This window comes from Humulus lupulus, chromosome 3, assembly GCF_963169125.1.
Source record: "Humulus lupulus chromosome 3, drHumLupu1.1, whole genome shotgun sequence".
NCBI lineage: Eukaryota > Viridiplantae > Streptophyta > Magnoliopsida > Rosales > Cannabaceae > Humulus > Humulus lupulus.
Window position 1 is genome coordinate 279,569,063 of NC_084795.1, and position 25,292 is coordinate 279,594,354.

A 25,292-nucleotide genomic window follows, 5' to 3' on the forward strand; every position below is an offset into this window, starting at 1 on the left:
AATATCCCATAAATTTTCAAGAAATTCTCAATAATTTATGATGTTAAAAACAATATTCAAACAACTTTTTGCACATGTGTCTGCTTTTGTCTTGTGTATACGCATGTGGATTTCAATTATATAAACCTTATTTTTGGCATCGTAAATTATTCATAATTTCTTGAAAATTTAGAGGATATTCTAAATAACTACAATGTACACTTTTATACAAGAAAAATTGGGATTATAACTATTTACATGCCGAAAACAAAAAAATAGTTGCACCAATGTTGACAAAAAAGTTGCTACACCACAATCATACCCTATATATATCAACATAATTTAATCTTCTCAAAGATCATGTATTCACGTGTACTCTTTTTTCTTAAAAGAATATATAAATATATATATATTAAAATATGTAATAATTATATTTACAAATAAGTAATGATATGTGCACCCAAAATATGCACATAATTATTACACACAGTATCATGATAATTTAGCCTAGTTATTCACATATATTAAAATTGGAACATACTGCTTTATAGTGCAGTTGAAATACTTCACCATATCGAAATTTCACAAATATATTGCCGACATATCACTGACATGGTGGAAGATTTCATTTCAAAGCTAAAAATATATCAGTATCCTCATTTATTCGATCTACCACCGATATTTTAACCACTATTATCAATTTTATCTTCCTTGGTTATGATGCACTATTCCACACTATATCCTGAAAAAACCCTAAAGAGACTAAAAGAGTGATCCATTTGATTTAGTTTGTTGCCAACCTTCCTCATTTTCACCTCATGGCTCGTAGACTTGTGTTAGCTAATTCAAACATTCAATTTTAATCTAGTAATGTTGACGAATTTATTGCTACTAAATGAAGGGTGATGTTTAATTTTTTTATATTACATTAGATGTTTTTAAGTAAATATTAAAAATCAGGTTCAAAATTAAAATCCATTCAAAATAATCTGAATTTGATTTTATTTTAAAACTAAATTAGATTGGACTGGATCAAATATTAGGTTTTCCAACCCCGTTTCAATTAATGTAAGGCAAAACCCACTGGTCGAGAATAGCCAACAATATATTTGACATTAAATGATTTTTCACAAAAGATAACATGTAAAGAAAAGAAAGAAAAAAAAATCATCTCAACTCACATGATGATATTTTGCTTCCTAAAGAATATATAGTCATACAAGTTTATTTAAAGATTTAAAAAAAAAAAAAATCTTACATTTTCACTCATCACCACAAAGTAACTGGAAGCCGATTTGGAAAAGGAGCACAACTCACACGAACAGGTAGCAGCAGCCCAGCAAAAGAGCACACTCAATGCAGCTTTGTTACGTTAATATCTTACGAATAATCATGAGGATTTATGCACCATTATTTTTGCTCCATGGTTTGAGGACTGCCACAACGATGATCACAACAATGATAAGAAGGATTAAGATTGCAATGCACATCCATTTTCTTGAATTCTTCTGTAGCGACTTGGCCCTTTGAAGAGCGGTATTTCCTTGATGCACGTGATCCACGGCGCTCGAAACCTGCGAGAAATATTGCATGATTAGATTATCCAACCAAATCTGTCATCCATGGATTGAGATTCCATATTGTAGAATTCTTTCAAGATTGTGTACCTGTGATTCTATGTTGTCGAGCAAATCCCCTTGTGCCTCCACCAACACCGCCATATCAAGGAATATCTACATAAAATATGAAAATCTCTCTCACACACACATATATATATATATATTTACACATAACCAACATAATTTAGCTTCTGAATCAAAACAGTGAATGCCCTCTTTGTAGTTGGTACAATCTAAAATGCCCTTTCATTCCAGGGTATCCCGTTTGAGTACATTCTTAATAGATGCTGCAAGCTTTAATATGCCATTGATGAGTTAAGGACCTCTAAAATGCTACATTATAAATGCACTATGGATTGAAAGAAAGAAAGAAAGAACAGAACTTTTGATGGCCTGGAGGAGTATTGGTCATACATTTGGAATAGGGTCAAATTGTGAGTGGCTCTATGGATTTTTAATACTAAAGATTCAAACTTTTCTCTTTTTCTCTTTTTCTCTTTTTTGGCTGTAACTTAAGATGATGAGTTAACGTTTTTTGTAATTTTTTATTTCTATATATTACATAATTATCGTTTCTTAATGAAAAAAAAATTGCTACTGTAACTCCAAGTGGTTTACTTGGCTACAAAGACCAGCCCTGACCCTGAGCATCTTTTTCAGGCCATCTGATTGGCTTAACACCAACCAAAATATGACAAAAATGGGCTCTGTGAACTAATTGACGATAAGCTCAGATTTTAGTAAGAGATCTTAGGAACCAAGAACTAAAAGTTGAAGTGTGATATGCCAACTAAGTTGACTTTAAAACTCTGAAAGCCTAGGTTGTGTGCTGTATTATAACGCAAAATGACATCCTCAATGATTTGGTATGTATCACTTCAAAAAGTTTATAAATACCTGTTGTAGATCGAGAAGTTTTTTCTCGACATCTCTCACAGCATCATGGCGCTCTTGAATTTCTGCAAGGGTATCCATTATCTGCAACCATTATGTTCAATAAAATTCAGGTGTGGATAACTTGATCTTGACTACTTGCTAATCATTAGGTGGCGACCAATTTCAGTAAATTGATTTGAAGTCAAGCCAATATAATTTATTGATACTTGACCCCAAAAAAAGAGTTCCATAAGTTAGAACTTGTTTGGAGGAGATTGGTAAGGAAATTGAGCAAAAGAAGGAGAAAGTGACACACCTGGCCTCGACCCTGTTCCTGGATTGCCTTCTGGAATATTTGTTCGCTATCTCCTGTCTCAATTAATCGTTCAATCGTCTGTATACATTATTAAGAGATTAGAAATGAACTTTGAATGATATGATAAATATTTATGATTAAGGCTGCATAATGCTTCACCTGTTCGTCAGCTCTTGTGCCCGTTACTGTGACCATGAAAACCATCAGAAAAGGAGAAAATTGTATTAAGATATATCATGAAAAATCACAAATCAGGTTGCAGAAATAATAGCAGCTTTAAAGCAACATCAGAAGATTTCTTAACCTGTAAAAACACGTCTCTCAACAACTTCTCGATATTCTTGATGGATGTTTTCCCTTAAAGTCTGAAAAAACATATTTAGAATGACAAAGGAACAAGATAGGAAAGAAACCAATTCAATAAAAGGTGCTTATCTTCCATACCTGAAACTCAGCCATCTTGTCCTTCAGTTTCTTTTTCAGGGACCTGCAACAAAAATGGTTGACAGCCAAATTTGGTTGATATTCAGAATTCTATATGCTGAAAAAGTACACCTCCTGATGATATGTTGGGTATATATAGAGAACGATATTTAAAGCAAGGACATGAAATCCTATTAGCCTTTTTTTTTTTTAAAAGTTCAAAAGCTGCCAAGAAATTACAAAGGCCCCTTGAACTCTGGCATGACTCATTTGATCAATTTACTAATTATTTGTCCTCTACTTGTTTACCATAATATGCAAAGAGCTTAAAAAAATAAGTGAATTTAACACAACAAGACTGTACAAAACCTCATTGACTTCAAAAAAGCTCTAAATAAAGTTGTTATTATTATTATTTCGCTTTAGCCACAAATCAGTTTGGAAACGTCCGAAATACAGCACCCAACTAAATCATTTCTGCTGTAAGGTATAATCTGGAAATTGTTGCATGCATAAGACTATTAAGACATAAATGCAGAACAATATGCCAAGTACTGAAAATTCATTATGTAAATGTATTTCTCCACCAAGATTTTTTTTTGGCAGACAACTTTGGTGATCTCACAATCTAATGGCCGTCATCTCTGATTCTAAGTGAATGAAAACATAAAAAAGGCAATTTTAGAGGGCAACTTACAGAGTTGTCGACGTTCTTGACCGATCTACACCTGTGCCCTTTCCACAACCTGGCTTCTGTCTATTTGCTAAATTCTAGAGCCAAAAGTGAAGCAAACCAAATTAGTGACCTTAATTTAAAAAGAAATTTCATAAAAGCAGCAACATGTTTTACCTCTCGGTCAAGTTCTTCGATTTTTGACTTCACTGATCGAGCAATCTTTCCAACTTCATCAACATCCTTCTCCATTCGTTGCTTGATTGCTTCAAACAGTTAATGTAGTTGTTAGTTTTAAAAGAGAGAAATCAACGACTAAAGTCAGAGAGAAGCATCAAAGGCTTAAGTAGAAATCACCAGTTGAAATCCCACACAAAAAAAAAAGTGTTTATTTACAGCAGTCATGTGTATGGTGTCTTTCTTCACGGACAAAGCACCCAACTCTCTCTCAAATCAATAAAGAAAGAAACTATGGATGCATTAAAAAAGAACTGAGTAAATGATTCATAAATTGGTTTACTTGTTTGACACACACAATTTACAGATCAGTGTTGTCCAAACACAGGTTGTTATTAATTAGATATCATCAGAATTACTCTTATGTTTTCTAATAAGGAATGATAGAATAGAAGACAGATTATATATTAATATTAAAGATGACAAATTATCATCATTTTATATTAATAAAACATGATATACAAGGCATAAATAGCATAAAATTTCAAAATTTAATTGATACTTAGACTACAAGGTTTCGTTACCTTTCATGGCAGGAGCCTTGGTAACGGCCTTGGACTCCTCGTGTGCATCCTACAGAAAGATTAGATATTAATTAAATCATCTCAAATTGATTAAAAAAAATACATGATATTTTATGCCAGCAGAGCATCAGCAAAAAACTGGCATTCTAAAATCATATATGCTATATCAGGTAGCCCCACTGCTTTATGTATGTTGTTCTGGTGAACAAAAATGCCGAGCTGACTCTACTAGACAATACATTGCAGTTTTTTGTTGTGTAATCATGACAACTTACATTTGATCATCTATGTATATGAGATTTCTAGTACTTGAGAGGATGTCCTTTAAATAAATTAGTGACATGTTTAAGAGAGTAAGACATGGACAGTGAACACCTTATCAGGTCTAGATTGCTTCTTTCACCATGAAATGAAATATAAATAATCGAGTACATAAACAAGCTACAATTTACAAAACTTTGGAAAAAGAAACCAAGCTGAATAACAAATTATAACTATCTAAAAGAAATGTTTGTAACGGAGTTTAGCAAACAAAATCAAGTTAAGAAATAATAAGATAACTTTCATAATTCTATTCTTATTATATGAATTCAACAAATTCCAAATAAATGCCTTATTTTCGTGTTAATAAATAGGTATGGTATATGTATATATATATATATATATTGTGGCAATGGTATGTGTATATCAGGTCTTCAATAAATACCTGTAATTTTTTGAGTAGCTTATCCAGTTTGTCATTTTGTTTCTCAATCTCCTGAACCTTTAAAAGAAAAGAAATGGAAAAAAAGAAAGAGAGAGAGATCATAGTAAGGTCAGTGTTAAAAGGAAATCAGAAACAAGGAAGAAGAAGAAATAAAACATACAACATCACATTTTAGATACACACTTTTATTGCAAAAAGTCAAAATTAAAAGAGGGGGGGGGAATGAATAGAAGAAACTAACATTGCCCAGGCTTATACGATGACCTAGGCCAATAGGTGAATATTTAAATATATATATATATAATAGAATAAAAAAATTACCTTTTTGAAGAAACTCTCCAGTCCTTGATCTCCATTCATGGGAGCTTGCGTCCCTAGTTCAATATCTCCATCCCTAGATGCCTGACCCCGTGGGATCTCAAAAGAATCCTGCAGTCATTAAATTAAAGCACAGGACTTTAAGAGACTTATTTGAATTACATCAATTTTTAGCACACTGCTCTATGCTTATACGTATAAACGAAATGTAGTGTAGTTGTAAAAGCATATACTCATTTTGTCGACCACTTTCTTCTCATCAGAACATCAGTAAACTCTTTAATCGACCTATTAGTCTCCGCTTTAACTAATTTACCAACCAAACAAAGAGAGGGGAGAGAATCTCATAATTAAATTTTGTCATTTTGTTATTAGAATCTCTCTTTTTCTTGTTGCCCAAGTTTCTTGTTCAAAGGTGAGATGGACCAATCAATTCTGATTTTCATGCTCTATATATTGTATTGGTTTTCCTCTTTGCAAATTATTTAATGAAACAGCAATATAAAAAAAAGTCACAACAATGTAGCCAAAGGGGGTTTAACAAGAAAATTTAAAATCCGGAAAAAACATTCTAATAGCTAATTGATTATAAAAATTTAATTCTCAGCAAATTTCAGCTCTCCAGATTACTCAGTGATCAAAATTTATACCACCATTTTTGTTCAATCATAATTACTGAATGATCAGAGTCATCACAGCTTGCAAAATTATTCAAAAATGTTCAAATACAATAATTCTCTGCTCTCTAAACAAAAAAAAACAATAAAATTCGATAACCAAACAATTAAATTTTCAATTTCACTAAACTACAGATCCAATAAATTTACACAGATATCCAAAACAGGCCAGATCAAGACAAAATTTGAACAAGAAAGGCTCCAAACACGTCCAAACAAAGCAATTTAAAAAAAATGAAAGACTGAATCCAATCAACGACACAGAACAATAACACGACAACAACAAAAAAGGAGAAGAATTTACCGATAGGAGGTCGTTCATTGTCGAAGGCAGCTACCGAAATTGGAAGATCAATGTTGTTTATGAAATTAAGGAAGGAAAATGTCTATGCAAGTGCTTGCTCGGATTGTAAACGACCTGGTTTTCGATTGAAGGAAAGTGAATTAAGGTGAAAAGAAAACCAGGCCAGGTTAGGGTTTCCAGCAGAGAAGGAAGGGAAGGAAAGGGAAACAACGTGGCTTCCCTGTTCGAATGTTGGAACCACCCAACCAAGAAAGAGACAGATAGATTGGAGACCGACCGTGAAAGCAGCAAAGCTTTTGTTTTCTTTCCTCTTTTTAATTATTATTTTTAAGTTTTGAAAACTTATTTTTCAGCACTAAGATTTTTTTTTTTTTTTTAAGAAACCAAGGAAAAAATTGACATGGGTTATTTTTTTAAAGTAACATATTTGATGATTATTATTTATAGGGAATTTACTTATTTAATACCTTATATTTTTTCAAAATATTATTTTGGTACCATCTGTTTTTAATAATGCTCATATGGTATCTGTATTTTAAAATTATACATATTTGATATCCTAAACTCAGATTTGATAGATAAAATTTTGTCAATATGATCAAACTGTCATCAGTTATATGTAATTAAGTAATTAAATTTAAATTTGAAACTTACATAATTGACAGTAGTTTGATTAAATTGATAAAATTTTATTAATTAAATTTGAGTTTAGGGTATCAAATATGTACGATTTTAAAATACAGGGTATCGTATGAGCATTATTGAAAACAGAGGTACTAAAATGATACTTTGTAAAAACACAGGGTACCAAATAGTTACCTACCCTTATTTATATGGTTAATGCCTTAATGGAACTAAATGACAAATTTGATTTTTGATGCATAAAAGGGTCCTATGTCAAAATAATATCAAGCTAAAAAAACGTCACATTTTTATTTTAGTATTCTCTTTCATTCCCAAAATACCCTCACATAGGTTTAACTCTTTTTTCTCCTATTGTCTTCTCATTTTCTATCTCTCACGTTTTCCCTCTCTAAGCTCTCATACACAAAGATAGCTATCATTATCTTAATTTATATTAATTTTTTAGCTCATTTTAGATTTCAGATCTAGGAGCAAGTTGTAAATCATTTTAAGCCAAGGAACTTCATTTTGGATTCTCTTTTGGATCTAGTGGCAAAAATTATATGGGTAAGTATATATTTGTTATATGTAGTGAGGAAACTTGTCTATCTACATTGTTTGTGCTATTTCGAACATATGTGTATATGTCTTCATGTTTTATTGTAATTTTTCACCGTCAGAATGGATTTTCGTTCTTTTCTAGGGTTGTTTTATGGGTTTTTCGGCTGTCTCGATGTGCCTCGACTGTCCTCGATAGACCTTGATAGGTCATAAGAATTACATTGGATTGTTTGCATTGATTGTACTCGATAGACCTTGATTGGCCTCAATTGTACTCGATAGAAATAGATTTTTTGTTATTTTATGTTATAGTTTTAATTTTTGACCTAGTTTATTGTTTTTTTTTATACAGATTCGACTGTTTCCATATTTGTTGTATTCAATGGTGTTTGGGAACTAGAAAATAGGGATTGGATTTTCAAGGATGCTGAAAATCAAGTTCTGCCTTTGGAGAAGGGTGTGACGTATGAGCAACTGCTTGACATTCTGTACGATGATCTTGAAGTGGATAAATGTGTGTATGACTTGAAACTTGACGTCCCGTACACATGCCTCTCACAATTCGTCAAACCTACCAATGTAAAAAATGATAGGCATGTGCGTGCATTCATTGGGTTAACATAGAAATCTGTAGAGAAGTTGATTCCTCTATGTGTAACATTGGTTAAGAAGGGAGATATAAGAAATGCATCGGCCTCTCCCAGCGTTAATGAAGAAGTTCGATTTGAAGAGAACATTTCTCCCCCATGTCATGGTTTCAAAGGAACTCAAAGTGAGGTTGAGACATTTGTTCCCGAGACAAATCCAGACGTCATAGTCCATGATGATATCCCGGTTAGAGATTCACCAAATTTTCATGACACAGCGGAGTACGATCCCTATGGCTACGATCCTTATGTCAATGACGATCATGTTGTTGATGCAGCTGATGTTGGTGGGCCATATATTAGGGCAGATTTGCCAACGCAGAGTTCAGATGTTATGGTAGTTGAAGAGCGCATAATAGAAGATCGGCAAACACCTGGGACCAGCAGTAGTTGTCCAGGTCCAAGTAGAACCGATGATAGTTTTAGATGGAGTTCTCCATTGGACTTAGGTGAAGATTGTAGAACATGGAGTGCTCCCATGTTCACCAAAGAGGATATAGAGGCCTCACATCAACATCACTCCTCAACCAGCAAAGTTTCAGGAGAATTGCACATTGGCAAGTTCTTTTAGAACGAGCTTGAATTGAAAACCAAAGCAGTCATATTTGCGATGAAGAATAATTTTGAGTTCATGATGAAGAAATCTGGTATTGATGTATGGTACATTACCTGCAAGGATCCTGATTGTGGTTAGAGATTGAGGGGAAAGAAAAAAAATGTGATCTGGAATGTTCGAGATTACTATATACAATAAAGTACACATGTAATGCCCCGAATTCTCCGTTATGGTTTTAAGGCGTGAATAGTAGGCCGGGAGGGCCATACTTGCTTAATTATGTTATTAATTGATAAAATGCATGTATATGTGGATTATATTATAATATGATGTGAAATGCATGCATGTGAGTCCATATTTCTAATTACAGGGGTGTGACGGTAATTTGGCCCGTTAAGGGTAAATTGTTTATTTGTATGCATGTTGGTGATATATTTTGAGATCACATTATGATGTGGGCTTGTTCGAGCCATTCAGCATGAGACGATCATGGTATGTTAAATATCGGTTTGGTCATAACAGGCTTAAGCTCGGGGCTCGGGGTGAGCCTCGGGGTGTTTTAATGATTAGAGTGTTACCGGGCATTAAAGGGTAACAGGATATGAATTATTAGTGTTTGAGAATATTGAGATTAGCGGGAATTGGGAAGCGTTAATTATGATTAACAGGATAAGTGGAATATATCAATTTTACCCTTGAAATGATTTTAGAAGCCTTAAGTGACCTAGGGGCATTTAGGTCATTTGGTTGGATTTATATGACCTTTAAGTTGGCTGTAGAAGCATATAGAACAAAACAGAGCAAAACAGGGTCTTCCTTCTCCATCCCGTACATCCATTTCTCTCATTTATCCTTTGGAGTTTTTGAGCTGAAAGTGAGGTTTCAAGCTGGGAAATCAAGGGGCTGGGTTTGTAGACTTGGTTCAGCCATTGAAGGAGGTCTAAGCTCGGATTTGAGGTGAGTTTTAGCCATTGGTTTCTGGTCATACTCTGTTTTAGCTTTGAGTTTTCAGCTTGTAATTCTTTGGTGGATAGTTGGAATTAATGGGAGTTAGGTTGATGTTTTACTTGGGTTTTGATGAGGGTGAGTTGTAGATGAAGTTTAGGGGTTGAATTGAGTGTTAGGTTGGTGTTTTGGATTGGTTTGAAGAGCTGGTTCCAAGGGAAAACGCAGGGGATGTCGAGCTGGTGCGTGCTGGTTTCTGGGCTGATATGCGTAATGAGCCGCGGCATGGCATAGGTGAGCCGCGGCCCATGGTGCTTGTCAGGGTGAGGCAACCTCTGTTTGAGGGGCGCGCCGCGGCGCAGCTGTGGAGGGCCGCAGCCCTTAGTGGCTTTTTGGGCAAAAAAGTGTTTTTAGCTTGGGGATTCAAGCCTTAGGCCTCGGGGTCGAACCTACTACCCGGTTGAGTAGTGTTTGATGTCTCGGAGGCTAAGTTTTGGTTTGGGAACCTTTTATTATTCATTTTATTGATGGAATCCCATAATTGGTTATGACCAGGTAACCGCTAAAGGACCAAAATGTTGATCGTTCTCAGGTGTCGTTCTTTTATTCATTCTAGCTCGAACCAGAGGTAAGAAAAATGCACCCCACACGTGACATGCATGGTTATTCATGAAGCATGTTGGTTGTATAAATATGAACATGGACTGAATATTGAATGCTTAGCAAATGCTACTCACTTGTGCATGGTACTGATTCATTAGTCAGATTTGGCAAAGGTGCTAGTATCAACTGTGAAGCTGTGACTTATTAATCAGGTTCGGCAGTGGTACTGGGCACTGGTCACGTTGCACTGACTCATTAGTCAGAACGGTCTTAGCGTGTTTAACGCAAGCCAATAAAGATTAGATCTAATCAACTATCTGCATTGAATGACTCAAATAGTGTTAATGCCAGACCGACCTCAAGGTCGATGATTAATATAAGCGCTTGGAGGCTAGTGGCTTACCTAGCAGCCACTTTCCCACTTGAAACAGTGACATGCTTGTCAGTCACTCATTATGGTTTACCAGAACCTGTTGAAGGCTAGTGGCTTACTTAGCAGCCACTCTTCCATTTGAATTAGTGACTTGCCTGTCAGTCACTCAGTATGGTTCATCAGGACCTCAAGTGATATTCACTTTGAAAGCTTTAAGCTCAGTGTGATTATAATGATAATCATTTGATAATGTTTACATATAATGCTATGTTTTCTTGTTGGGCCTTGGCTCATGGGTGCTATGTGGTGCAGGTAAAGGAAAAGAAAAGCTCACCCAGCCTTGAGTGGAGAGCTTAGGTGGTGATGTGTACATATGCGGCCGCTTGACTACCGCGGCCAAGGAGTTCTCAGAGGAACTAGGGGGTTTACCCTATTTTTGCTGCTTAGGTCGGCGGGTTTATAATTTTGGAACAGTAATTACCTTTTTGAGTTGTAAATAACTTGTAAATGTTCTTGTGGGCCCATGAAAAGATTTATATATAAAATAAAACATATCATTTCCTTTTTACTGGTTTTCATCTTAACTTGTTAATAACACTTAGAACACGTTTTTAACCAAAGGACTCATGCAATGAGTCAAATTTCCGGTTCACCGTAACTGTTCTGGGGTAACCAGGGCGTTACAACACACTTGCTCACAAGAAATTTAATAAGTCCATGCCTCCTAAACTTCTCTATAAGGGTATCCAAGTAAGCACTACCCCTATAAGTGACACGACCAGAAAAGTGCTTCTCCAACGATACAATAAGGTCAGACATCTGAAGGAAAAAAAAATGTTAGTAATATATTTTTAAGAAATCTTGCCAAACTATTAAAAATACAATTTTAAATAGTTTGGTAAACATCGAGGACCATCGAGGCATGTTGAGGCCCATCGAGGTAAAAAAAAATCAAAAGGCAGATAACTATCGAGGCTTGTCGAGGTCTCACACAATATTTGATGCTGACCATTATTATCGAGACCTGTCGAGGCCTATCGAGGCACATGTAAAATCAAAATATACCTAATTCTATCGAGGCCTATTGAAGGCACAGACAAAATCAGAATTTACCTAATTCTATCGAGGCACAATAAAAAACATAACCTAACAGATGCTATTGAGGTACTCTAACCCCTCACTATTATCTATCTTTTTCGAGGCTAGTCGAGGCCTATCGAGGTCATATCATCGATGCCTATCGATTTCTATTGAGGTGGGTCAAAATTAAAAAAAAAAAAAAAAACCCATACTATCGAGGTACTCTAACCCCTCACTATTTTCTATCTTTGTTGAGGCTAATCGAGGTCATATCATTGAGGCCTATCGATTTCTATCGAGGTGGGTCAAAATTAAAAAAAAAAAAACCCAGATCTCTGTATTTTCCAGCTCCGATCTATCCTATGAACAAAAATCAAGAACAAAACCAGACATTGCAGATTAAAAAGAAAATCCCTCACCTTCGCCTACTCTGATCCTCTGGTGTTTCTCTGGGTGCTTCTCCAGTGCCTTCTCTGATCACAGGCATGTGGGTTCCGATGGATTTCCTTCTTCGACAATGAGTGCTTCTCCTTCTCCGATTTTGTTGGGTTCCGACAGTTCAAATGTGGGTTTGGATGATTTTTTGGCTTTGGGACCGAGAGTGAGAGAGAGAATAGAGAGAGAGTGTGGGGAAAAAATGACAGGGTTATTTTGGAAAGTAGGGTAAACAATAAGACCAAAATGAGACCTGCAAAGTGATAGGGTATTTTTGACACAGGACCCCCTTTTATGCATCAAAAGTCAAATTTCCCTAATATATATGTGTACTCGATTTGGTCTAGTTAGAGAAGCGAAATTTCATGTTATATGCATAAGTGAATTTTTTTTAATATGACAACATAAAGATTCCTCCCACTAATGTGCCCCTACCATATTTTGGACAAAAATACCCATTTTATTTAAAAGTAGACCTAAGAAGATCAGATTCAACATCACACACATTTCTCTCTCTCTCCCTTCTCCATCACTCAAGGCCACCACAACCTCCCCATGGCGGCAGAGCACCACCTCCCCACGCTGTCACCGACATTACCACCATCCTCTCCATTAGCGCCACCACCTTCCTTCACCATTGAAGCACTCCATCGAATCTTTCTCTTCAATTTTTTTTTTATGTTTTAATGATTCATAATGCAATTATCAAAATTTTATAAACTACATGCAATTTAAGATTTTACATGATCTAATATTGTAGATCTCGCAAAAATACTAAAATTTTTAAAAAATCATCAAAAACGGATACTTGAGTAAAAATATATGAACTTCAAAAGTTTTCGTCAAATTTCAGTGTAGAGCATCAAAATTGCATCGAAAAAGCATCGTTTTGGCCAAAAATTAAGTTTTCATGATTGTATTGCAAAAGCATCGAAACACTATCGATTTTGCATCGAAAAAATATCGATTTTGCATAAAAAATATCGTTTTGGCCAAAAATCAAGTTTTCATGATTGCATCGTAAAAGCATCAAAACACCATCGATTTTGCATTGAAAAAGCATTGTTTTGGCCAAAAACACAAGTTTTCATGATTGCATCGCAATAGCATCGAAACATCACCGATTTTGCATCAAAATAGCATCTTTAAAACCTATGTGAAAATTTTGACTTTAATAATACCTAAGTAGTTAATTTGGTGTAGCACCTTATTGGCCTAAGTCTTATTTAATTTATTAAATATTTTAAAAATTATGAAAAATCTATTTTACAAATATTAAAAAAGTTTAAAAGTCAACTATTTTTTTTCATAATCACTAAAAAAATAACCTTTATTTTTATTTTTTTGAAATTATTGATAATTTAAAATTTAAAAAATATATAGTTTAAAGCTAAGTAGTTAATTTGATGTGATCGTCAGTCCTTACCATAAATAGTTATCACATTATAACTACCTAAGTATTATTGTCGTTAAATTTTTTATATAAATATTTAAGTGTTACAAATAATTATTGCCATTAAAATTCGATGAAAATGTGAAAATGACTAACTATGCTAACCATTTAAGAGGATGTGAATTTAAATGCAAAAAAATTGAAGGTAAGAACTAAGTGCAAAAAATGAGTTAGATTGGCAATTTTTGCTCCAAATAAGCCAAAAAATTATTATGTCTTATCCTTTTATTTTCTTTTGTCCATATGTTAACAAATAGGTTACTTTAAACTATTAAGTTTTAAGAAGATTAAATATAGATATTAAGTCTATGTTGATGCGAGTGGAAAAAAAGTATTCGAAATTTGAATTTTTTAAATCTACTTTAAAATAATTTTTTTTGTTTGCCACCCATACAAATAAAAAAAGCATACACATAAATTGTTTGCGAAAAAAATTATAAAATTCCATACTAATTTTTTTAAAATTTTTTTCATTCGTCAATAATTTTCTTGAAAAACTAAAAAAAAAAATTAAAAAGTCATTTTCTTTTGACACCTTTTTTAATTCCTTACCATACATAATTTTTTATTTTAAAAAATATTTTTCTTTTTCTTTCCCCACCAACTGACCAACTGACCAACATCCTGCAAACAGACCCTCACAAAATTACAATCACGTTCATGCAAATTGATAGAAAGGAAAATGCTATTTTGACTTTGTACGTGCTCAACTTATGTGTTTTATTAAATGATAATTCAAATTTTATATTTTATAAAATAAAATAAAATAATACCTTAATTTTTTCAAAATATTTTCAATTATAAGATTATATTTATAATCTTTTGACCAAAATTACATATAGAATACTATTTTGATCTATTATATAAAATACATGGTCCGAATTGTCATTTAACAAAATATTAAGGTTGATCACGTATTTAGGAAAAAGACAAACTCCGATCACGTATTTAGGAAAAAGACAAACTCCGATCACGTATTTAGAAAAAACATAGAGGTCAAACTATTATTTTCCCTTCATCCAATAATAATTGATAATTACTTTGAAAAAAAAAACAACACATATTTTTAATCGAGAAAAAAAAGTAAGAGATATTAGCGGTGATAATACTTAAATCATTCATAAAGTTTCATAAAAAAAGTGTAACTTTTGAAAGGATTTGAGTATTATCGCTACTAATATCCCTAAATTCTTTAAATACTATAAAAATTATTTTAAATTTAAAAAAATCTAAAAAATTATTAAAAACTAATTAATAAAACTAAAATTTACAAATTCGAAACAACCAAAATTAAAATTGAAACTCAAAATCATCAAAAAAATCCATATCAGTAATTATTTTTTAATAATCTTTTACATTTTTAAAATTTGAAAATGATTTTTATAATATTTAAATAATTTAGTTTAAAATCATCCCAAAATCCATATGTGCCACGTGGATACTTAGCAGTGAGAACTAAAGGTTGTACCAAAATTATAGATTTATGTATTACCTCAAAAAAATATAGGCAATAAAGTGTAACTTTTGAAAAAAATTGGGTATTATCACTACTAATTAGATTAATAAAAATGTGATACGTAGATACATAAATGCAGTTAACGACGAGTACTATCGTATACACAAAAATGATAGAATTATGTATCATTACCGCAAACAAAAAAATTGATTATTAAATTACAACTTTTGAAATTTTTTGGGTAATATGGCTGATAATATCTCAAAAAGTAACAATAATGGTTGTGTTTGGTAAAATTTTTGTTTTTGAATTTTTTAAACACAAAAATAGAAATATTATTTTTGTTTTTGTTTTTAAAAAATAAAAATATATTTGGTAACTATTTTGTTTTTTATTTTTAAAAATAAAAAATAATAAATGTATTTGATAATTTTTATTTTTATTTTTTGTTTAATAATATAAAATGAAATTTTGATTTGAAGAATATAAGAAAAAAAAAGTCAAAAACTATTTAAAAAAAATTTAAAAAGTGAAAATTTTTTACTTTCAAAATTTAATAAATTTTAATTAAATTTTTTAAAAATAATAAATAAAAATAAAATTATTAAACACTATGTTTAATTTTCACATTTTTAATTAATTAAATAAAAAATTATTATTTTTAAGTGTTACCACTCCAATATTAGTTGATCACTTGGCTGAACATGTTGGATTTTCCGACCAACACGTCTGCCTAAGTTAGCGCCACGTGTTACGCTCACAAACAATGTAGCACTGAACCTTGGGAAGCGAATTCAGACCCAACTCTCTTGCTGAGGTTGCAAAATCCCCAAACTGCCCTTCAACTTAAAATGCTCCGTTTCTGTATCTGATGCGTTTTCTTCTTCGCTTCTCCCAAGGTATATTCTTGCTTGGGTTCGATTCTTCCTCTTTCTCAAAGGCAAAATCACCAACTTAAATGCCTGTTCTTGTCTACGCTTTCTCCCACCACTTCTCTGTTTCTCGCATCAAATCTCTCAGGTGATTCAATTTTGTTTATTTTTTCTTTTTAAATTATACGGATTCGGTTTATATCATTTCCACTTGCCTATAAATTTGTGTATTAAACAGTTATTGTTTTTGTTTTGTTGTTTGTTTGGTGAATTTTTCGTGGCTCCATTTGCAATGTTTTAAATTTTTTATTTGGGTTTCGAAATCAGAATTTCATAATTTGGTTTCAATGATTCGATGGATGAGGGCATTTCTGATTTCAAGTAAATACGTGGTTGCTTTTTTTCATCAAATTTTCAGATTTGGGAGATAGTTTGATATAAAGTTCAAATTTTTCTGTTGTACGTGTTCTTTCAAGTCGATTTTATCGAGGGCATTGGTATTTCTGATTTATTTAATCTAAAGTTGGTTATCTCTCGGTCTCTCTTTATAGAACTAAGCATTATATGGAAGAACATGCGTTGACATTGCTTACTTTAATTAACTGTTATAATTATAGTTACACATTATTGACTGTTTATTGCTTCGAAAAAGAATACCAATCAATATAACGTTCCAATTCATGGGCTGGTGCGTGTGTGGGAGTGGGAGGTATTAGAGTGTCTCATGATTTTTAGCAAGAGGGTAGGGTTCCATTCTGGGGATGGGAATGTAATAGTTTTAATTGGGGCTGTATATTATTATTTCTTATGCAAAATTTGATCTTCCTATAGTATTCTATGTATCAGTAGCAGAACTTGAGCTATCATTGTTCTAACTTTCTAATCAGATGTATAATTCCTTGTGTTGATTTATTATATATATTTTGGCTTATTTATAGTCGTCATTATAACTATTTAACTGACTAAGAACTTGCAAACTGCAGTGTTGCTTAATCTGTTGAGTTTTCTTTATGGTACTTGAAGAATGGTGGGGGCTTTTGATAGATGCTGAACCTGGTTTGTTTCTGCATAGCTGGCGATGATGACTGTGCTACTTTAGCTTGTTAATGTGATCATGCATCTGTACTCATGATCTTTGATTTGGATTGGAAAATCAACTTCAATATGGAATAGACATATTCAACTCAGTTAAAAGATATAGTATTTGGTAGAATTTTTCAGATTCTTGTCAACGACAGTGTTTGGTGCTGGAATATTTATTTGTTAAGCAACTGAAGCCATCCTTATATAATTATGGAGGTTCTAGATTCACCCCAAGGGCGAAAGCAGACGTCAGGTCGCAAAATTGTCTCTAATGGATCTCACAAAGATCTATGGCATGCTGTGCAAGAGGGCTCCTTGGCTGATGTGGATTCTGCATTAGCACTGGTGAAGAAGAATGGGGTTAATATTAATGCAAGAAGTGTATTTGGTCTGACTCCTCTTCATATTGCGACTTGGAGAAATCATATTCCCATCGTTAAACGGCTTATCGAAGCTGGTGCTGACTCGGACGCTAGGGTTTGTCACTCTGCTCCATGGATTACATTATTGCTTATGTATTTAAAAGGGAATGTGTAAATTTGTTTTGCTTTTGTAAGGCATCACATTTATTGGGTTGTGGGTATTACATAGAGAACATGCAAACTGGATAGTTTTGCGCGAAGGTTTCTTGTCTTACGCCATATGTCTTATCACATATTTCAGGATGGGGAATCAGGATGGAGTAGCCTTCATCGGGCGCTTCATTTTGGCCATCTAGCCGTGGCAAGTGTCCTTCTACAGTCTGGTGCTTCTATTACTTTGGAGGATTCTAAATCTCGAACACCAGTCGATCTTTTATCTGGGCCTTTATCACAGGTTGTAGGAAGTGGACGTAATTCAGGTATACTTTACTATACTTTGCATGTTTTAAGGGATCTTATTGTTTTGTTTCTGAATATTACTGTGAATAAGTCAAGTTGTTATCATTGCCTTCAGTAGTGACTGAGGTCTTCAGTTGGGGAAGTGGTGTTAACTATCAACTTGGAACTGGAAATGCACATCTACAGAAGTTGCCTTGCAAGGTTGACTCGCTTCATGACTCACTGATCAAGTTGGTTTCTGCTGCCAAGTTTCACAGTGTAGCAGTAACTGCTCGAGGAGAAGTCTTCACTTGGGGATTTGGTAGAGGGGGCCGGCTTGGGCACCCTGATTTTGATATACACAGGTAGAGGAGGCTAATACATTGTTTGTTTATGGAATTAGAATCAAGTTTTATTGATAATATATTTTTTCATTTGGTTCTGTCATTCAATGATATAGTAGCCACATTATTTGTTGGGTGTACTGAAAGTATTTGAACTATGGCACTTGTTTTTCACTTTCTTTCCATGTATCTGTAATTGTAACAAAATCAATCTTTGGAATGTGTTCTTGTACACAACATGTTGATGCATGAACGACGCTGAATGTGTGACTTTTTGTATGTTTGTTTAATAAAGGTGAATGTGTGATTTATTCTGACGAGTACTACGAAAAATCTTTTGATAGAAACAATCCTAATTTGATTTTCCTAAATTCTACATAATTTTAATGTCGATTTCAACCATATGCCATTGTTGAAGTTGAAAAAAGTATTGCCTGAAAATTTCAAGCTGTGGCCGTTTTAACTTTCTCAGTTTTAATTTGTTATTTGAGATGTATCTTGTTGTTATCTTTGCAGCGGTCAAGCTGCAGTTATTACACCGCGCCAAGTGATTTCTGGTTTAGGGTCCCGCCGGGTGAAGGCTGTTGCAGCAGCTAAACATCACACTGTTGTTTCTACCGAAGGTGGTGAAGTGTTCACCTGGGGATCCAACAGAGGTAAATTATATGGGGATTTGAGATTTTGAAGATACAGAATTTGCAACTAATGTTTGATTAATATGCATGAAACAATACTAATGGCTATATGTTGAAAATAAAAAATTGAAATGGCCTAAGTGGAACAAAAATCCTTCAAATCAAACTTATCTAAAACAAAAACCACCTGAAAGGAATAGAAAGCAGAAGGACCAACCACATAAAATAGAAACAGATTACATCAGAACCTCCCACTCTCGCAAAATATCAGAATAAGGGGAAAGACTAAATTATTTCACACTTTTAAGCCAAACTGCAGCCCATACCTTAATCATTTTCTAGAAGAAAGAAAGAAAGAAAGAAAGAGTTCTCTTGATCTTGAAAAATCCTCTCATTTCTTTCCAACCAATCTGCCTCATATCAGCCCTTACAATTTCAAAGATGTTTTTGTTTTTGATTGTACTCCCAACAAAATCACGAACTTTAAAATTATAACAACTTATTGGAATAACTCACCTCCTTTCAAAATTCTTAACAGAGACTTCGATTGCAGAGACAAGCTAAATTTACAATGAACAAAAATGCGATTCACTCTCAGATTCTTTTGTACAAAGAATACACCATCCTGGAAGAAGAGTTTGGTAAGGACAATTTTTCTGAAGGTTTTTTAAGTGTGTCAGATCTTATTCCAAGCTGCCGCACCGGCATCCAAAAACCTTAAGAAAGGAGCAGCCCATTTCCAATAAATGCTAGAATTCCTTCTATTTTGAAAAATCTTGTCATTTCTTTCCCCCCTAACTGTCCACATAATAACTATCACTCAACAATTCAAAATTTTCTTTTGTTTTTTAGTACATCCCCAACAAAATCTTGAACCATTAAATCATTACAACTTGGAATTCTAAACTCTTACATACACTTTGACCACAGAGACGAGGGAAATTCACAGTGAACAAAATATGATTCACATTCTCTTGATTCTTTCATACCATATCATCCTTGATGCAGAGCTTGGTAAGGATATGTTTTTTTTTGAGCTGCTAACTGTCCAAAAACCTTGATTTTATAAGAAGCATCTGAGTTCCAAATAAACTTGTACTGTTCAGACACCACACCTTGCTTATCGGTCATCAATTAATCTATATTACTGCAATTCATAAGAAAATCCAGCCATGGGGCCTTCTATCTTCAACACCACTACAAATGACAGCGCATCAATTCTCAGAAAAACAAACCTAAAGGACTGGTATATTTCTTTAACATCTTAGCAACAGAAAGATAATCTGAATTATAAACTAGAAAACTGAAAGATGCTATCTTAATTCAAAAACATTTATAATTGAAGCACACTAAATCTGGGTAATTTTTACTATCAGAATTTTCCTAAATCATCTACAGTTTTCCTGAAAAGAGAACATAAACATGTAGTATGGACAAGTGTGCATAAGTTCGAACATTTTCTATTGTTGATTTATAAGTTATCGATAAAAGGAATATGGATCTAATTGTGTTTGAGTCATCAATGTTGTGCTGATTAATGACTCTGATCCTTTTCACATGCTAATGCAGAGGGTCAGCTTGGCTACACATCTGTGGATACACAACCCACACCTCGCAGAGTGAGTTCTCTTCGATCAAAAATTGTGGCCGTTGCTGCAGCAAATAAGCACACTGCTGTTATTTCTGAGGCTGGTGAGGTGTTTACATGGGGGTGTAACAGGGAAGGTCAACTTGGTTATGGCACATCGAATTCAGCATCAAATTACACCCCAAGATTGGTTGAATCCTTGAAAGGAAAGGTTTTCACAGGAGTTTCTGCTGCAAAGTATCATACACTTGTGTTAGGAGGTGATGGAGAGGTAACGTTAACCAGATAAAGTACTCATTGGGTCTTTATACCATGGGCTTTATGTATAAATCCTTTCCCAATTCAGTGCTAACTAGGTGGATGCCTAGGTCGTTCTTATGGATTATTTATTGGAGTTTTCATGCAAAATTATACTACTTATATGCTGTTGAGAATTAGTGATGGCTAAATTAGTCACATGACATGCGTGGCAGGTTTACACGTGGGGTCATCGATTGGTTACCCCAAAACGTGTTGTCATTGCTAGAAACTTAAAGAAGGGTGGGGGTACTGCTCTTAAGTTTCATCGTATGGAACGGCTTCATGTGGTCGCTGTAGCTGCAGGGATGGTACATAGCTCAGCTCTTACTGATGATGGTGCATTATTTTATTGGGTCTCCTCAGATACTGATCATAGATGTCAACAGGTGTTTACTAGACTATACTTATTGTCTTTGTTGGTTTTGTCTTATCATTTGAAGAAAAGCCTTATTAATTATATCTAGTTATTGTTTTAGCTATATTCTCTATGTGGACACAACGTTGTAAACGTATCCGCCGGGAAATACTGGACCGCAGCAGTCACAGCAACAGGTGATGTTTACATGTGGGATGGGAAGACAGGCAGGGATAAACCACCTATGCCAACTCGTTTTCATGGTCAAAAGCGGGCTAGTTCAGTTTCCGTTGGTGAAACTCATCTGTTGATCATTGGCTCTCTCTATCATCCTGTCTATCCTCCCAATATGGCCAAAGATCCTGAGAAGCAGAAATCAAATGTCAGCGATGAGCTAGAAGAGTTTAATGAATATCTTATGACTAATGACATGGAATCTTGTAACCAACTACCTAGTACAGATGAGGAATCAGGGAAAGTGCTTGTACCAAGCTTAAAAAGTTTATGTGAAAAAGTGGCTGCAGAAAATCTAGTGGAGCCACGAAATGCTATTCAGATGGTTGAAATTGCTGACTCACTTGATGCAGATGGTTTGAGGAAGTATTGTGAGGTATTCTCCTCAATTGCTTAAGAAACTACTGATTTGTAATTGTCTTGAATTAGATTGCCTTTTTATTTATTTATTAATATTAATACATTATTATCATAGCTTACTGCAGTGGTATATATCGTATCAATCATGTGACATGTGAAAGGTGTGATTTACCACTAAGAATATTATGCTTTGTCACCTTCTATACCTGTTTTTTGTTTTGTTTGTGCAGTTGTTATATTTACCTGATTTTGCTTAGTCCAACTCTAATACATAACTGCAGCAAAAACTTTTATTGTATCTTGCCCTCTTGCACTTTCTACAGGCACACCTTACATTGAGTCTAATAGCCTTACTGGTTATAGTTTAACATTTCTTTTAAAAGTAACATTGGTGATCTAATGAATTCTGGTTGTGGTGGCAGCTTGACTGGTTCATATAATTAGAAAGAAATATTTTCATGATTTATAAGTGTTGAATGGTTTGGAAGCACCTCTAGAGATCTTCACTCGCCTAGGGCTGATTTATTTTAGATTCTATCTGTTTCATTTTAACTGAGGTGTTGCTGGTGGGCAGTGGTCCTAGGGATGTATTTGCCAAAGTTATGGCTGAATTTTATTTCAGAAAATGATACCTCAGTGTAGTCCTTCAAAATGATGCAAAAGGGTCGAAGGTTGTGATGGTTGGAGTTTTTTTTTTTTTTTTTAAAGAAACAGATGATGGTTGAAACATTTTCTTTTTGTCTTATGCATTTAATGACAATTCTTTACTACATAATTGTATAGTGAGGGGACAGGAAAAATTCATAGTTTGCTTATGAAAGCTATTTCGTTATTTCTTCCAGGAAATTGTTATTCGCAACCTTGACTATATTTTTACAGTGTCTTCACAAGCTATTGCTAGTGCTTCACTGGAAATTTTAGCTAAACTTGAAAACTTGTTGGACCTGAGATCATCTGAATCTTGGAGTTACCGTCGTCTCCCAACTCCAACAGCTACTTTTCCTGCTATCATTAATAGTGAAGAGGAAGATAGTGATAATGAGGTCCAGAGGACTCGAGACTACCATATATCCACCTCAAAAAATGAAATATGCCCGAGAATGGATTCCTTTCTACAGCCTAGAGATGATCTTGATCTAGATAAACAAATTCGAGCTTTAAGGAAAAAGTTGCAGCAGATTGAGATGCTGGAAGGAAAGCAATCAAAAGGACATCTTCTCGATGACCAACAAATTGCAAAGCTTCAAACAAGATCAGTGCTTGAGAACTCACTTGCTGCGCTCGGTGCACCAGTCATAACCGAGCAGGTAAATGCATCATCCTCAGTTCTTCAAGATGGCAAAGGAAATAAAAAAGCAAAGAAACAAAGGAAAAAGAGCAGACAAAGGGCAGAAGAAATGGAGGCAGCCTCTAGTGTTTCTGGAACCGAAGTTGTATCCAAACCTGCTAAGGATTTCTTGAATGTTGAAATCTCTCAGGCCTTAAAACTCAAGGTGGGTTCTTTTGAATTCTCCTTGTTGGTTTGCTTATGAAGTTATAATTACTTGTATAGAGGCGCTGACAAAATTGCAGGTTAGTGTCTTGACATGAGTATTGATATTCCATGTTTGCTTTTGTTTAAGATAATACTTACCGTATTCTAATGAAATGATATAATATATATAAATATATATATATGTATTTAAGTATCACTTTGAAATATTTGAATTTTTCACTAATTTCAGTGATTGACCTTGTCATACTGCTTATTGATTTGTATTTACTTGGTAAAAGCTTAGGAATCCAAATATTTCTTTTAATTAATGTATACTTATGAGTGCAATTCCATCTTCTTGTAGGAGGAAGATATGAGTGATATGTTTGAAATGACTTTGACGAGCCAAGCCACGAAAGAGTCAGGTTTCTGTGTCCAGGAGACGTCAAATTTGCCAAAGAATAAGAGTCCATCAATGACGGTTTCCAAGAAAAAGAACAGGAAGGGAGGGCTCTCCATGTTCTTGAGTGGTGCCCTTGATGATGCACCGAAAGATGTTGCTCCCCCTCCACCAACACCCAAAACAGAGGGTCCTGCATGGGGTGGGGCTAAAATTCCGAAAGGACCTGCATCTCTTCGTGAAATTCAAAGTGAGCAAAGCAGAATTAAAGGGATTCAGCCAAATCGCACCAAGGACAAGGAGGAAGATCTTGGCGACAGCAAAACCGAGGGTAAAATTCTGTTGAGTTCGTTTTTGGCTTCCAAGCCCATACCAATGGTCTCGCCTCAGGCATCACAGGCACACGATGGAGAAAGAAGTACACCACCTTGGCAGTCATCAGGAACACCGCCTCTTCATTCTCGACTGTCCCTTAGGGACATTCAATTGCAGCAGGTACCCGAGTTTTTATCCCTCCTCTCAATTTCAATTCTGAAAAGTTAGCCATGTCAAATTTACTAGTAATGATTTGTTGTACTCCTCGTTTGCTTGTCTCAAGAAGGGAAAACACCATCAAAGTCTTTCCCACAGTCCAAAGACGAAAGTATCTGGATTCGCAGTTACTTCCGGTCAGGGCTCGCCATCTGACACCCCCGCCATGAACCGCTGGTTCAAGCCAGAGGTGGACACACCCTCATCAATACGTTCAATTCAGATTGAGGAGAAGGCTATAAAGGATCTCAAGCGTTTCTACAGCAGTGTCAGAATTGTCAAAAATCAATCTTGATAATAAATAAAATCTCTGATGTAGCCTTGTTACTTGTTAGGTAGTAATAGCTCCTGCGGATCGTTTACTTTTTAATTTATTTAATTGATAAATCCACTTCTGTAAATTTAAATGTACAGAGGCTGTCAGTGTACATTAATCTTCATAAAATTTCAGTGGCAGTTAATTGTTGTCATTGTTATTGGAGAGTTTTTTATTTTTATTTTTTACTTTCACTTCACCTCATCTAATAATAGCTCCCAAACGAGGAGAAACTCTTTTAGTCTTTTTCAGCTAGTGTACTTACTTACATGATCCATTTAACTTGTTTGATTTAGTTCTGAGCCTTACCTCATTCTAACCAACTTGAAAGAGTTGTAAAATTAAATATTAGTTTTAGTTCTTTCTTGGGATGATATTATTTTACTATCAATTTGAAATAATTGAACACTTTCAATTCAAAAACATGAACATGTATATTAAGTACAAGTACTAGATACAATCAAAAATTAGGATTATCATAATAATATTTTATAACATTAAATTTATATTCTTTTTCATGACATTGGGGTTTTTAAGAAGGTTTGATTTTTGGTCACGACTTTTGTTCTAGTTATGACAAGAACTGGGATCTGCTTCTGTCAATAAGTGAAAGCA

General features: G+C 34.3%; 2 protein-coding genes across 4 annotated transcripts; one reads left to right on the forward strand and one right to left on the reverse strand.

Annotated features, from left to right (window-relative positions):
• Positions 1-1,063: 1,063 nt before the first annotated feature.
• LOC133824570 (syntaxin-132) lies at positions 1,064-6,967 on the reverse strand. Its single transcript, XM_062257492.1, has 13 exons — positions 6,653-6,967; positions 5,675-5,782; positions 5,354-5,410; positions 4,648-4,696; positions 4,064-4,152; positions 3,911-3,984; positions 3,235-3,277; positions 3,095-3,155; positions 2,950-2,975; positions 2,791-2,868; positions 2,496-2,576; positions 1,647-1,712; positions 1,064-1,553 (listed from the first exon to the last, which is right to left on the reverse strand). Exons 1-13 carry the CDS (start codon positions 6,668-6,670, stop codon positions 1,380-1,382), a joined length of 924 nt encoding a protein of 307 aa, XP_062113476.1. The 5' UTR covers positions 6,671-6,967; the 3' UTR covers positions 1,064-1,379.
• A 9,237-nt stretch (positions 6,968-16,204) lies between these two features.
• On the forward strand, positions 16,205-24,923 carry LOC133824571 (uncharacterized). Of its 3 annotated transcripts, none has more exons than XM_062257495.1 (11): positions 16,205-16,405; positions 17,241-17,817; positions 18,004-18,181; positions 18,280-18,505; positions 19,001-19,140; positions 20,689-20,978; positions 21,181-21,393; positions 21,484-21,972; positions 22,799-23,449; positions 23,795-24,325; positions 24,429-24,923. In XM_062257495.1, exons 2-11 carry the CDS (start codon positions 17,551-17,553, stop codon positions 24,654-24,656), a joined length of 3,213 nt encoding a protein of 1,070 aa, XP_062113479.1. In that variant the 5' UTR covers positions 16,205-16,405; positions 17,241-17,550; the 3' UTR covers positions 24,657-24,923. The 3 variants fall into 3 exon arrangements, with proteins under 3 accessions (XP_062113479.1, XP_062113477.1, XP_062113478.1); XM_062257493.1 differs by having other exon boundaries at positions 16,206-16,405; positions 18,277-18,505; XM_062257494.1 differs by having other exon boundaries at positions 16,206-16,405; positions 18,277-18,505; positions 24,432-24,923.
• The last annotated feature ends 369 nt before the right edge of the window (positions 24,924-25,292 follow it).